Source organism: Pleurodeles waltl, chromosome 4_2 (genome assembly GCF_031143425.1).
Source record: "Pleurodeles waltl isolate 20211129_DDA chromosome 4_2, aPleWal1.hap1.20221129, whole genome shotgun sequence".
Taxonomy (NCBI): domain Eukaryota; kingdom Metazoa; phylum Chordata; class Amphibia; order Caudata; family Salamandridae; genus Pleurodeles; species Pleurodeles waltl.
The window spans coordinates 852,452,560-852,467,143 of record NC_090443.1 but is presented as its reverse complement, the minus strand read 5'-3'; the positions used below and the strand labels follow the sequence as shown (position 1 = coordinate 852,467,143).

The window sequence follows — 14,584 nt, the reverse complement described above, 5'->3', positions numbered from 1 at the left end:
GTACATCAAAGGGAGGTGACAGCAACCAAAAAACACATCTTCTGAGACAACAATTCTAGGTCGCAGGAGTCTAGGGATTAAAAAGGTGGACCAGTGAGTAGTGTGAGAAAGACATTGAAATTTCACACATAACCAGGGGGTGTTTTGGGAGATATTACCCTGTTATGGCCTTCCATTAAAGTATTATTGACAGGAACATAGAAAAGTAAGAGCTGTTTTACCCTAGGTCGATACTGTAAGTCTGAGGGTCCTGGACACATGCCTCATCTTAACTATGTAAGGGATGATGGGGGAGAGGAAGAAAAGTGCAAATATTACTAAACTCATCCATAGTGCACTGTGCATGGATTGTGGAAGCGAGTGCCTGGAGGCCAACGTTTGATGGTAAGTGTTCCCGGCCACTTAAAGTAATTAGTAAAGGATCTATGAGTGGAGTTTCCACTCATTTTCAGCAGGCCAACAAAGTTGTCCTACAATCCAGCCAAATGCTCAGCCAGTAGATGAATGATGTTGTGCACTGTCCAGTACTAAAACTTCTGACCAGTGCTGCGAGCTGGGGGAGGGGGCAGTGGGTAGCCCTGCTTCTTGATTTAGTGTGTGGCTTCATGCTTATGAGGAGTCTCTTGCCTCAAATGAGTATGTTAGACGGAATGCTATCCGTTCTAGGTGAATGGTGTGCTGCCCATGGTACTGAGGATTCCAGGTGTCCTGCAGGATCATGTTGCTGAGGTGAGCACTCCAACTCAACCCAAAAGAGACAAGTTGGTCGTAATGGTTGTCTGTGGAATAGGTTGATGCGGTTCCACCATAGTAGAGAGTGCTGAGACTTGGTAATTACCATTGCTAGACCTTCGTAAATACCCTTCTAATTGCACTCACTGCTTCACAAGGCACTCCTCAAATGGTCGCATTTGCAACTTGTTGTGTGGCATTATGATACATAAGGCTATTATCCCCAAGAGTTTCATCACAGTTCGCTCAGTGAGAGGACATTGTGTCTGAAAATGAAGCAGCAGCTGTTGGAATGCTGTCATCCATTGTTCGTTGAGGTATGCTTTCTGTATGACAGCATTTACTAAGTAGGCCAAGAAGGGCTTGAACTACTGCAGCTTAAGGTGTGATTTTGTTCTTTACATTAATGGTGCACCCTAACCTGCTGCTGCTCTTGTTCGGTCATGGAAAGTTGTATAAGGCATTGCTGGACAATTGTACTGCTTTTACCACTAGACTCTCTGTGAACACCACTGGAGCCCAGAGTTACTCTACTTATCTGCATCTATGCGCTTTGACACCTTATCAGGGGGAGTCCGACAAATAAGACCTGAAATTCAGTTGATTATCCCCGTCTTTAATGTATCCCTAAAAATTTTACTTATTAGTGCCTTCACTCAGGCAACTTAGAAGTCCTCAGATACTCCTCCTGCTAAAATAATTGTTTATTTACAGGAATACTGCAGTGCTAATGTTGCTTGGCACTCTCAAAGATTATCTCATGTTTCAGCTGTAAATGATTCTGTTAGACATGTCAACCCTAAATGGTCTTCCCCCAATCATTTTGCCTGTTTGCCTCACATTTCTGTGGTTTGCTTTTGTTGGCCGTAGGACTCTGAGCACTTTACCACTGCTGCTCAGTGTGAAAGTGCACGTGCTTCTCGCCTAAACATGGAAACATTGGTGTATACAAACTTGGCAGTGTTAATTTACTTACACGTCCCTTGTAAAATGGAATACCATATATCCAGGGCCTGTAAATGAAATGCTACTAATGGGACTGCAGCACTGATTGTGCTACCCACTTCCTTAGCCCTTGAATATGTCTCAGGCCTGCCACTGCATAGCCTATGTGCGCCATTTAACTACGACTTCGACTTGACATTTAAAACCCCTTGCCAAGCCTTAAACTCCCCTTTTATTACACATAGGTCACCCATAAGGTATGCTCTTGGTAGCCCCTAGGCCAGGGCGCTATTTAGGTGGAGCACTTTACCACTGCTGCCCTGTGCTATGTAAGTAAAAGGTAGGACATGTACTTTTAAGTTTTACACGTCCTGGTAGTAAAAAACTCACAAAGTCATTTTTCACTATTGCAAGGCCTACTACTATCACAAGTCAGCAGTGGGAATTCCTTAATGCACTTTTAATCTGTAATTTATGATCAGAAATGAGTAGTTTTGCCATGAATCATATCTTAGGAATGGTAATTGTTAGAAATGGGGTCTTCGTTTGGCAGTCAGGACCCCCTGTCCAAGCAAGGACCCTCAATCTAGTCAGGGAAAAGGAGAAACACACCTGGTTAACCCCCAAACCATCCCCTTGGTAGCTTGGCACGAGCAGACAGGCTTAAATCAGAAGCAATGTGTAAAGTATTTGTACCAAAACACACAGTAATACAGGGAAAACACTACAAAATGGAAACCACACCAGTTTAGAAAAATAGGCAATATTTATCTAAATCAAACAAGACCAAAACAACACAAAATCCAATATACATAAGTTAAAATATGAATTTTCAAAAGAATAAGATTCTTACTCCATAGAAAACAATGGAAACGTTGATTATGCACAAAGTACCTGGTTAGCGTCAAAAACAAAGGCGCACAGGTGAGCATGCATCGGAAAAGGCAGCGATGGGTCGATTCCTTCCTAGCAAGGGAGGCTGTGCATCGTTTCTTCTACGGTCGGGTCAGCGATGTCTCATTTTTCTCCCTTGCAAGAGAGTGATGCGTCGATATCCAGACAGGGCACAGAGTCGGGTTGACTTTGACACCCAGGGACGATGTGCGGAAAATCCGATTGCGCAGTGTTAGAAAACCGTGCTGCGCTGAGTTTGCGTCGTTGTCAGCAGTCGCAAAGCGGGTGTTGCGTGTCGTTTCTCCAGCCACGATGCGTTGATCTCCCAGCTGTGAGGCAGGTGGAGCATCTATTTTAGACGCAAAGCAGGCAGCGTGTCATTTATCAGCCACGTTGCAGATGGCGCATTGAAAATGTTTCCCGCACCGCGTTCTGTGCTGGGATTTTCAGCTCTTGTTCTGCCAACTTTACCTTTCAAGGGCCCAGAGACTGGAAAGGGCACCACCTGGCAGGACAGGGGTCTCAGCAGAGAGTCCGGGTGCTGGCAGAGGAAGTCTTTGACGGGCCTGATACATCAAAACAGGAGGCAAGCTCAATTCAAGCCCTTGGAGATTCTTCACAAGCAGGAATATACCACACAATCCAGTCTGTCTCATTTCACAAGCAGAAGCAGCAACTGCAGGATAGCCCAACAAAGCACAGTCATAGGCAAAGGCAGCACTTCTCTTCAGCTCTTTTCCTTGGCAGAGGTTCCTCTGGTTCCACAAGTGAACTAATTTTCAGGGGTTTTGGGTCCACCACTGTTCCCCCTTTCTGCCTTTGAAATAGGCAAACGTCAAAGGAGAGTCTCTGTTGTTCACAAGATCCTGCCTTGCCCAGGCCCCAGACACACACCAGGGGGTTAGAGAGTGCATTGTGAGAGGGCAGGCATAGCCCATTCAGGTGTAAGTGAACACTCCTCCCTCCACTCTAGCTAAGATGGCTCATTAGGATCAGAAGGCTACACTGCAGCTCCCTTTGTTCACTGTCTAGAGGGGATTCACAAACAGCCCAACTGTCAAACTACCCAGACAGGGAATTCACAAACAGGCAGAGTCACAGCATGGTTTAAGCAAGAAAAGGTCTACTTTCTAAAAGTGGCATTTTCAAACTAACAATCTAAAAAACAACTTCACCAAAAGATGTATTTTAAAATTTTGAGTTCAGAGACCCCAAACTCTGTATTTCTATCTGCTCTCAAAGGGAATCTGCACTTTAATGTTTAGAGGCAACCCCCATGTTAACCTATGAGAGAAACAGGCCTTGCAACGGTAAAAACAGAATTTAGCAGTAATTCACTGCTGGACATGTAGAACACACCAGTACATGTCCCACCTTTAACATACACTGCACCCTGCCCATGGGGCTACCTGAGGCCTACCTTTGGGGTGCCTTACATGTATAAAAAGAGAAATGTTTAGGCCTGACAAGTGGGTACACTTGCCAAGTCAAATTGGCAGTTTAAAACTGCACACACAGGCACTGCAGTGGCAGGTGAGACATGTTTACAGGGCTAGTAATGTGGGTGGCACAACCAGTGCTATAGGCCCACTAGTAGCATTTGATTTACAGGCCCAGGGCACCTTTAGTGCACTTTACTAGGAAATCAAATATGCCAATCATGGATATACCAATCAACAATACAACTTACACAGAAAGCATAGGCACTTTAGCATTGGTTAGCAGTGGTAAGGTGCCCAGAGTCCTAAAGCTAACAAAAAACTGGTTAGAAAACATAGGAGGAAGGAGGCAAAAAGATTGTGGATGACCCTGCAAAAAGCAGTCAGGTCCAACAGTAATGATACATCTTTTTTACTGGAAAAGTTGCATTTAATATTAAAATTTTAGAAATGCCACTTTTTGAAAGTGAGCATTTCTCTACTCTTACTGCTCTGTGTGCCTTGCAGCCTGTCTCCAATACACACTGGGGGTAGGCGAAAGCTATACTTTATGCATTCCCTCTAGACACCCACAAACACAGGAAGGGTGGGTGTGACATACAACTCATCTACATTCGGATAGTCCTTCCTGGGCAAGAAGAGGGAGGGGAAGCTTATATTTACACTTCAATAGGCAGCGTCCTCTGTCCTACACAAAGGCCTGTTTACCCTCTACTGATAGTCGGCAGCTGGACTGGGATGAAAGGGTACCTGTGCACTTCAAAGAGCCGGTCTGAAGTCACCCTCACTTAAAATGCACATACATGTGGGTATAAATATTGGGGCTCTACCCTAACAAGACTGTACACTACTTGAACTGTGAAGAACTCTGTCAGGAATAAGGAATGTTGTGCTACAAGGATTGCCACTGTGCTTGACTGACTGCTCTGAGGAACTGTTTCACTGCTTTGCTGAGCTGCCCCTGCTGATCTCGGCCCTGTCGAGGACAAGGACTGGACCCATCTCACTTGAACCCAGAATTACTCCAAGGTCGTGCTGGCTTGCCTACCATTTCTGAAGTCTCGGGCCATCAAAAACTTCCTACAAACTCTGCATCTGCTGTTGGACTCAGTGAGTCCTCCCTTGCCTGAGGTGCCAATCCAGTCCTGGGTCTAAGAAATTGGTTTTGCAGCTGTTTTTCTGCAAGAATCTAGGCATTCTGGCCATTTTGCTGCTTGGAATCGATGCAGTGCCAATTTGGTGACGATGTGGGACCCGATTGCCAGGTTTAACAATGACGCAGCAACGATCCGAGGACATCGGTGTGATGCTCGACTGACATCTACCTAACAGTATGTATTGGAACTGACAGAGTCTTCGACGCCAACATGCTCCATTTAAGGTAATAGTTCATCAAGCTCTTCATGAGTCCTGTAGTTGGCCTGAACTTTGGATTTACCCTTGTCTAGCGCGACCTCAAGTAACCTTTCAGCACTATTGACTTCTAAGCACTATTTTTTTTATTTATTCTTTAAAAATTCAAATCTCAAGTTCTAATGGTTGGATTGTTGTCATTTTGATTTTTTTTCACTCAGATAAATCTACTCTATTTTATTTTTCTAAACCTGTGTGGAGTCTTTTTGTGGTGTTTTGATTGTGTTACTGCACAGGTTAATTTACAGTGTGTATCTGACTTACCCTTACTAGAGTGGTGGCTTCTGCTTGTACAGGGTGCATACCCTGACAACCAGAAACCCAATTTCTAACAGATTCATAAAAAGAGCAAGACAAGACTTCTTGTGCAATAAAACTGTTTTAGAAGTTCCAATTACAAACACCATCCAGCAGCTGCTGTGTCAGTCAAGAATATCCACCCTTATTTTCTGCCCCTATATTCAATGGATGTGTTTAATTCTCTCTACCAGTTCATATAATTAGGGAGCATTGGGATTATGCATGTAAAGAAGTTAAAATGTTGGATGTCATATTTCCCCTCAAATTTGAATGTGGGTGAAAATGTCAGTGCTGCTGTACCTCACACAGGTGTGCTATCTCCAAGGATTGTTACATTTTTGCTGAAAGATAGGCAGAGGTACCACAGATTCTATATTTACTTAAGTTTAAAATTATGGTAGGATGGTATGTATTGAATAACTCAACAGTGATGTTTGAGCCACTTGTTGCAATACTTAACAGTACATAACTAAACTAAGATGTTGCTGTTTTCCAAAATAGCAAAACAAGTAACTAATACAAATTAAGTGAACAATAGCACATGGAGCTGCACACATGAACTATTCTCTGGTTGCTATTAATATTTTCAAGAAAGTTGTCACTTATGACCTTTCGACACTTATGTGGAGGACAGGCTCAAAGTCAGTTACAACTAACGCTGAAACAGGACACCATTGTGTGTTTTTTTTTCTCTCTCTCTCTGTATATATATATATATATATATATATATATATATATATATATATATATATATATATATATATATATATCTTTCTGTATCTATCTATATATTTAAATATCTTTTCTTCCAATGCGGTCTTTGGAAATATGCTCTGTAACTGGTGCGGGGCTGACCACTCGCCTAATAATAGGAGTAACAAAAGAATTTGCTGCACTCCGTAAATGGTCTTTTTTTTAAGAGTTCACTTCCAGAGCATCACAATCACACCTAGATGCAATTGTGATGCTCTGGAAATAAACTCTTAATACTAAGAGTGGAGTGCGGTGAATTATTTTGTCAAACAAGGGCCAAGAAAAAAAGGGGGGGGGGTGAGAAAAGGAGCATTTCCAATGGTAATTCCCATAGGGATTTTGAACATAGCGCAGAGACCACTGGGCAGAATGACATTAAAGGCAGAAAGGTAGCGCTTGGTCCAGAAATAACTTTTTTTTTAATTTGGTGTAAATCTGTTCAGTAGTTTTTGAGAAATTTAAGAAAATCCAAATTTGTATCTCTAGGGAAGCAAAGGATTCACGACCCTTCCCTGTCTCGTGCAGAGATCTGATTGGCTGACAAAACATCAACAAGGAAGTGTTGGCAGACATCTTGGGACTCTGCTTCAGCTGAGAAACAGAACACAATATTTAAAAATGAGTGACGAGGCCAGGGTAAGGCCATCCTGACCCCTTAGCTCTGGTGCTAGGGTCCTAGAAGGACCCCAGCCAGGACAAAAAAAGCACTTTAAAAAAATTGTTTTAAAAAAATCAAACGCAATCTCCAGCACTAGTTTTACTAAAGTCCCCTGGTGGGCCAGGTCCCGGGGGCATGTAAAAATAAAGGAGGGTGTGCACAAAGTGTAGTGTCTGCCGCGCGTGTACAATTAAACTACACGCGCAGCAGAGCCGCTTGCACGAGCCGGTTTCTCTGCGTTCCCGACGAGCGTGTGGGGGCGCGAGGGACCGAGGACGTGGAGAAAACGGCAGTTGGCAGACGAGAGTGGGAGCGATCTGCGGCGCGGCGCTGGGGTGATTTGTTGGATATATTGAATTTATTTCTGTGGCTGAAACTGGAGAATAAACGACGTTTTGTTCACTTACGTCTTGTTTTCAAGCTGGTTTCTCACATGCAGCATACTTTACAAAGAAATTCAGCAGTTATAATTAGAGTTCTTTCAAGTAACTATAACTTGTGCGCCTTAATGTAATTATCACTCGCACCCTCGCTATGCACTGCTGATTACCCCACAAATTACAGCACTCATGACATCTTTAGTAACATCATTGATAATGTCACTGCAACATCTGAAGTAAAATTACTGATCAGATTACTGTGCATGGCAAGGGCACAAGTTATAGTTACCTTAGGGTGCTAGTTATAGTTGCTTGAAAGAACTCTATGGTTTTGTATAAGTAAATTCAGAACATAACTATAATGTCCCTGTAACATTTATTTTTTTCAAGAAACTTTCTAAGGTTTTTTTTATTTCTATTTCCTAACACACACACACAAAATCCAGATTTCGATTTTAAATCAATGGTGAACTAACAGAATAAACAAACATAAGTTAGTGGACATATTAATCAGTTGCATCTAGAGCAAAACATTAATTTAAAAAAAACAAAAAACACATGGATGACAACTGAAATTAATGGTAATGAATGTAATACAACAATATTAGATCTGAAATTAGCAAAAACATCAATACTCACCCTGATTTGACTGAACAACTGTCCTCATTCACATTATGGATGTCATCATATACTTCACTTGAATTTTCTGAAACTAAAAAAAAACAATTTACATTTTTTAAAATCAAAAAGGTTTATCAGGAAAATGTTAGCGCAACAACAATCAAGCCCCAAAGGACTCCTTCAGTAGTCGCTTCCAGACAGACCAGAAGATGCTGCTTTGGATTCCTCCAAACTCCTGTGCCACAAGGCAGCACCTTACTCGTCTTTTCAGACAGGAAAACGCAACAGTAGCAAATCGACGTATAGTAAGTCAAACATAAATAATCATACAAAACAATTCATTATGTTATTGATTTCTCTTGAAAAACACATTCGAAGTTTCGTCCATTCCTCTGCCGCATTGTAATTGCTCTTCCCTGAAATGGTAAACTAATAACAATTTATGGGACAGTTTGAAAGTACTGTTAAAAAACAAAATCTGGCTAGGTTTATTCCATGATCTCTGAGGATGTCCTACTAATCAGCCAATTAGAGTTGGTGTGCAATACAAATACTGCAGAAGCCCTGCTCCTGCTACTCCTCTGACCGTTTCTACTTCGTACTCTAAGTTTACCAATTTCATGATTTATTCTTAGATCTTTGCTTCAAAATACGATCCTAACAAGAACTTAAGCACAATAGCCTCATAGGAATGAACTTTAAAATTAATACTGAAAATTTCGTGCTTTCAATTTGCCAGCCTCGGTTATATTTTCAGTAGACTATTCTGTTGAGGTATGAAACCACGGAAATAAGTGACCAAACAATACTCTGATGAGAGGCTCATCAGAAAATGCTTAAACGAAAGCTTCAAAGAAAGTACATCATTTTTATAACGAGGAAAAGTAATATACTTCACTAAGTAACTGGAAGGTGAGAGGTAAAAATCTATGTGCTTCATTACTATAATTGAGTGGCTCCTTTGTAAATATGTAAATTGTCAATCTAGTGTACATATGCAAGTCAGTTTTTTTTTGGGTGGGGGAATTCGAAAAACATACAACTTAAACATAACTCTATTCTCCGATAAAACACCACAATAGAAGAACATGACCCGTAAGAGAAACTTCAGATCCAGCAAGCAGATGTTCTCTTGTACAATGTGATCAGTCAGTTATGCAGGGTTGGCCTTCAAAGTAACTTGGTATACCAAATATACATATATATATAAATATATATTTATACATAAATTAACTGAAAAAAATAAATATTAAAAGTATGTTAAAATTAGGTCGCGTTTTAAACAAAACTACTGAAATTCTCCAGTTGTAGTTGACCAAATAATTATAATTTGTTTCCTAAATTAATTATAACTTGGACCCTTGCCGTGTTATCAATGATGTAATTTCAGATGCCATTAGGGATGTTATCAATGCATTGATTGAACATGTTTTGAGTGATGTAATCTGTCATGGGACAAGCAGTGCATGGCGAGGGCGCGAGTTGTAGTTACTTTAGGTCATGAGTTATAGTTCCTTGAATTAACTATAGCTGGTGAATTTCAGGGGTCCAGTTTTCTTTTATTTTCTATTACTCGGGGACTGTGCTCCTGCATGCTAAGATAGAGGCTGAAATACATCCTTCAGATGGAGGTCAGCCAATCACAGTGCACACTGGAACTTGCAGATCCACCATGGGGTGGAAAAGCAGCACAAAATATACATACATTTTTAGCTTTAATTGCTCAAAAATTACTGAACAGATTTACACCAAATCTCCAAAATCATACTTTATGGATCAAGATCTAACTTTTTGCCAATTCAGGGTTATTCCGTCCAGCTATTTTGGCTGTAGCTGTGTGTAAAGTTCCTAAAGAGAACTGGATGGGGAAAGCATGTTTTAACACCCACCCCCACCACTCCCAACAGCCCCCCTTTTCCCAGTCCCTGCTTTACATATTACTCCTAAACGTTCCAGGAAGAATCTGAGGAGGATGTGCCTTAAAAGTTTTGGGAAGATTTGTCAAAGAACGTAAAAGTTATTAGCAAACCAGAATCTCCTATGAAAACATGGTCCTAACTATAGCTACCCACCGGTGATCACTGCTGGGTTATATATAATATACATTAGATATATATGGAATAGGGGCTGATGCTGAGGTACAGACATGGTAATTTCTAGTTGTGGTGACATTGTGCTGTTTTATCATTCAATGCCCACTCAATGGTTATGTACCAAATTTAACGAAAGCTCATCTTTAGTGAAAGGTGCAGTTCTAGTGGTTTAATGGTCCTCATCTAAATAAGCACAGTTGATATTTTCCACAATAAGTGCTAGTAACTGGAAGTGTGTAAGTGTGCATTAATCTACGTTCTTTAACTTTTTTTGTCATGTTGGTGAAGGGACAGGCTTGGAAGCCCTCGAGGGCACAGGGCCAAAACACAACCTACCATAAGGGATGGGTGAATCTACGTTGCTTGCAGGAAACAAGAGTGCATTTGTTCTTGACCTCCCAGTATGACCACAGCAAAGACCAGATACTGCACAGAGTGGGTATAGTGCTTGGGCGTGAAAGGTGTTAATGCTGAGTTTTAATGAAAATATTGATGAATATTCATGAAATCTGAGTGTTGAATTTTCATAGAAAACGTAATAACTTGAAGCTGCATTTCCTAAGCATTTAATAAAATGTCTGCTTAGAGAATTAAATTGTGATTTTCCACTGTACTGTCCATGTGCTCATAGCTGAAGTTACCTTCTCTGCTTGCTAGAAGATGCCGTATTAGCTAATGCATCATTCTTTTATGTGATGTGTATAAAACTGACTGTCTCAGAAGAATACAATGGAGACTCTGACTTGAGTATAAGCTGCAACAATATTGTTACCTGACGAGCCATATGACGGGAGCAGGACCATAGGAGCCAGTCATCGACATTTGAACCATGTACTAGTTGAAATGTCGATTTGAAGTTTTAGTTTTATTCAACAAAGTTATGTTAGAAAATCTAACTTAGCCAGACTGCACAGAGAAGAGATACCGCTATTATTTTCTTGACTGTCTTGAGAAGAGACGTGCTTAACTTTACTGCTTAAAGACGTTGCCTTTTCTGAACTTTGATGCTAAATCCTGATGCTTTGCTGACAGAACTGATGTCCTGAGGATCAAGACTGTCACAGCTTGCTGATCCAAACTGAGGATAGGTTTATTGACTATGATACTGTTTGACATGTCTATTTGTTTTTGTTTCTAAGTACCAACCGCGCTATTTTGACAGACCCATAGTTAGATGTTTTTCAAGTTGGTGCTGATTAAATTGTTTTGCATGGAGCCCAAACATGGTAATTCTAATCTGGTGTTAGGGTTCTTACTGATGATGTTCACAATATGAAATAACAGCTGATGTCTTTTTTTTTTTTTTTGCTGAACCTAAATGTATGTAATTTTATTTGTGCAGTTATTTTTGGTATTAATTTGCACTGTAATTCTAAAAGATGTACTAGCTCAAGCCTTGATTACATTGTGTTTCTTTCACCACTTTGGACAGCCAGTGTTTCTGTATGTTTATCAATTGATTGTGAGATTAACCTACATTAACTTAGCATTGTTAATATAGGGAAATAAATATTCTAACTTTTACACTGATTGCAAGGTCATGGTGTGTGATAATTATTGACTCTTATTGATTATTAATGTTATTGATTGTTACTGATGATCGATCTGCATGTACGGGATATGTGGTGGGAACATCTTATGCGTAGTCAAAAGGTTCAGCGATCTATTCATGTCCCCTTGAAAGTTTACTTATTAAGGTCAGACGTGCTAACAGAGATGGTAGCAGCTTGATGGTTTCTCTCCTTAAGAACCCATCTTACAGTCCAGAAAGAGAGAAATGACAGGTGTCCCCATAGATGGTAGTAGGGTAAGGATTAATATCCACAAAGAACAAAATAATTCGTAGATTTGGTGAAATTGGTAAAGATTTTGATTTATTTTTTCAATGATACGAATTGGAGAGAAAACATGCCCCTAAGTACCTGAAATGACTTTCCGAGAATCTTGGAGCTTGCCAATGATTGTTTGAGGATGTTCTCTGCATTCTAGTGATAGTGTGAATGACGTAGGGTCTTGCGCTTGCACAGCTTATGCAAATCACATTTGTGATTTTTGTGAGGGTTTGTGGAGTTTGCCTACTCCAAATGAAGTTGTAGGAGTGTGCGTACTCTGCAGTGTGAGAGTGGGGAAGTCGTTGAATTTCATGCGTCTGATGCTTTGTGCTAAACAATTGTCTACATGGTTGTTGATGTACGAACCCTGCATGGTCTAAGACTCCGGAGTACACTGAAAAGTGTATGAGATACTTGGTTTTTGTTGTAATTTTTCTGGTTTAATTTGTCGATCGGGCATGGTCGATAAGTCAGAGTGTGAGTCAAAGTGAGTGAAATAATTTTTCGACTGAGATCTGGCGAGTTCTATGTGCACCAGGACAGAACCACTGATCAGTTGAGGGTGAAATTTGAGGGTCGAATTTTGCTTGCGAATCACGGAAACTCAGAAAGAAGGAGTAGCTGCAAGAGCTGTCAGTGAAAAATCTGTGAAGTTTCTGAAGCGATTGTGTTACCCTACCTGTAGTAAACAGACAAACTGGGTTTTGATTTTGTTTAGTGCTCGCAATAATTTTGCATTAGTTGTGTGTGAATCTGAGTTTAAAGTGGACAAGCCGCAAGACTTTGTCAGCCGTAGTACGTGTGAGTGTGACGTCATTGGAGCCGCGCTGGGATAGGTTGTGCACATGGATTGGCAGCTGTCCGTGAAGCACAATTGGTTGAGAAGGTGGGTGAAGAGAATTCTGTGATTAAAAGTCACTTCCTGATTTGAGAACAAAGTAAAGGTCGCAGAAATGAAATTTTTCAAAGCTCTAAAGAGTGCTTTAAAGGGAGATACGTACATTGCAACGAGTATAGGGGGCATTGCATCACCAGAAGGTACACCAGCTTACATTGCAATTGAAGGGTGTCGCGCCATGTCTTTGGCTAAAGCAATGGTGCAAAGTGACAGAGAAGGATGGGAGTTTAGCATTTCCTGCCCACTGAACCTTTAATTTGAGGAGCTTCTAGTATTTGAGGAGGGAGTGTATGACCGGAAACCCCCTCCAAGACCAGCCCAGTTCGAGGCATTGGTGATCTGGGAGTTAGTAGCCAGACAACAACAGCAATAGAAATTTGAAAGGAGAATGAGAAAGACACTAGCGGAGGCTAGGTGGGATCATGCTCAAAAGTTTTGGAGAACTGAGACTTTTCAGGGCATTAAGTTATTCCCAGCGATCACTCAAGACAGCGAGAGAGAAGGCAGGAAAGCTACCAATAATTAAATAGGAGCCCTTCCGAGAGAAGGGAGGGGAGACAAAAAGAGTCTAGAGGATCAATGACATTTGAGGAAGAGTCAGACGATGATGTTTATTTTACAGTTATTATGAAATAGTCCACCACCACATGCAGTACATGAGTGGTCCGAGTACCAGTGCAGATCCTTCAGCTCGGACACAGGTTAATGGGGCAATGAGCCTGGTGCAGGTTAATCCTCGCCCGACAGAGAGGCCGATGCAGAGCAGTCTTAATGCACCTCCTACTCCAGTAGTACAAAATCAGGTGCCACAGTCTAATGGCCAGAGAATTCACCCTGATGTGCCCATTGTGCAAAGTGCCACAAACTTAATAGTGCTGACAGGACAGGCTTTCCCGAGACCGATGTTGGGTCAGACAGAGCCAACTCCACTTATATTGCTGCAAGTGCAGCCACAAGTAATGCCGAAATATACTCAGATAACAGGGACCCAGACACATATGTCTGTACTGATGAGCCAGAATATAGGGACTACGCAACCACAGAACTTAAGTGTTAGACCAAGTCCAGATGCTGTATCTGTGCCTGTTACCATTGGTTCGATTGTGCCTTTGTTTGCACAAGAGAAGACCAGCGCAGATGGACAGGGAGTCCTGAGTCAGAATTCAATGAAAGGAGGACTTAATGAAAATGTTCGAGTAGTCTCTCCTGTGGGAAAGACATTTGACGGATCTGGATCTTTGCTAGACCTTAGTTCATTCGGAGTCCCTCAGGATATTGTCATAGGGTTGAATGTTGGTTAGAGCATGAAATTACTGACACCGCAGACTACGAATACAGTCGTGTAACAGGCACCACCTGTCCAGGCCAGCAACATTTCCTTGCAAGGTTTGACTGCCCAGCAATTGACTGAATGGTTAGACAAGCTGAATACCCTGCGGAGGGCTCCTAAGGGAGAGAAGTACTTGAACTACACGAGACTAGGAATGGAAGTGAGTGACCTCATTGAGGGGACTATGGGTGTAAACAGATTGGAGTCCTCACAGAAGCAGGGTTGAGATATCTGTGCCCAAAGATTATGAGGGAAGTGAGCAATGTGCATCAAAAGCTAGCAGACCTTGCAGAGAA

At 41.4% G+C, this 14,584-nt stretch overlaps 1 protein-coding gene across 5 annotated transcripts in view; it reads right to left on the bottom strand.

The window, feature by feature from the left end:
- The window catches only part of FYB2 (FYN binding protein 2), a 408,342-nt gene that overhangs the window by 146,196 nt on the left and 247,562 nt on the right, over positions 1-14,584 (bottom strand). For all 5 annotated transcript variants that reach the window (XM_069232598.1, XM_069232597.1, XM_069232596.1 and 2 more), the window contains exon 8: positions 8,154-8,226. In XM_069232598.1, coding sequence (XP_069088699.1) covers positions 8,154-8,226 — 73 coding nt within the window. The remainder of the gene's footprint in view (positions 1-8,153; positions 8,227-14,584) is intronic.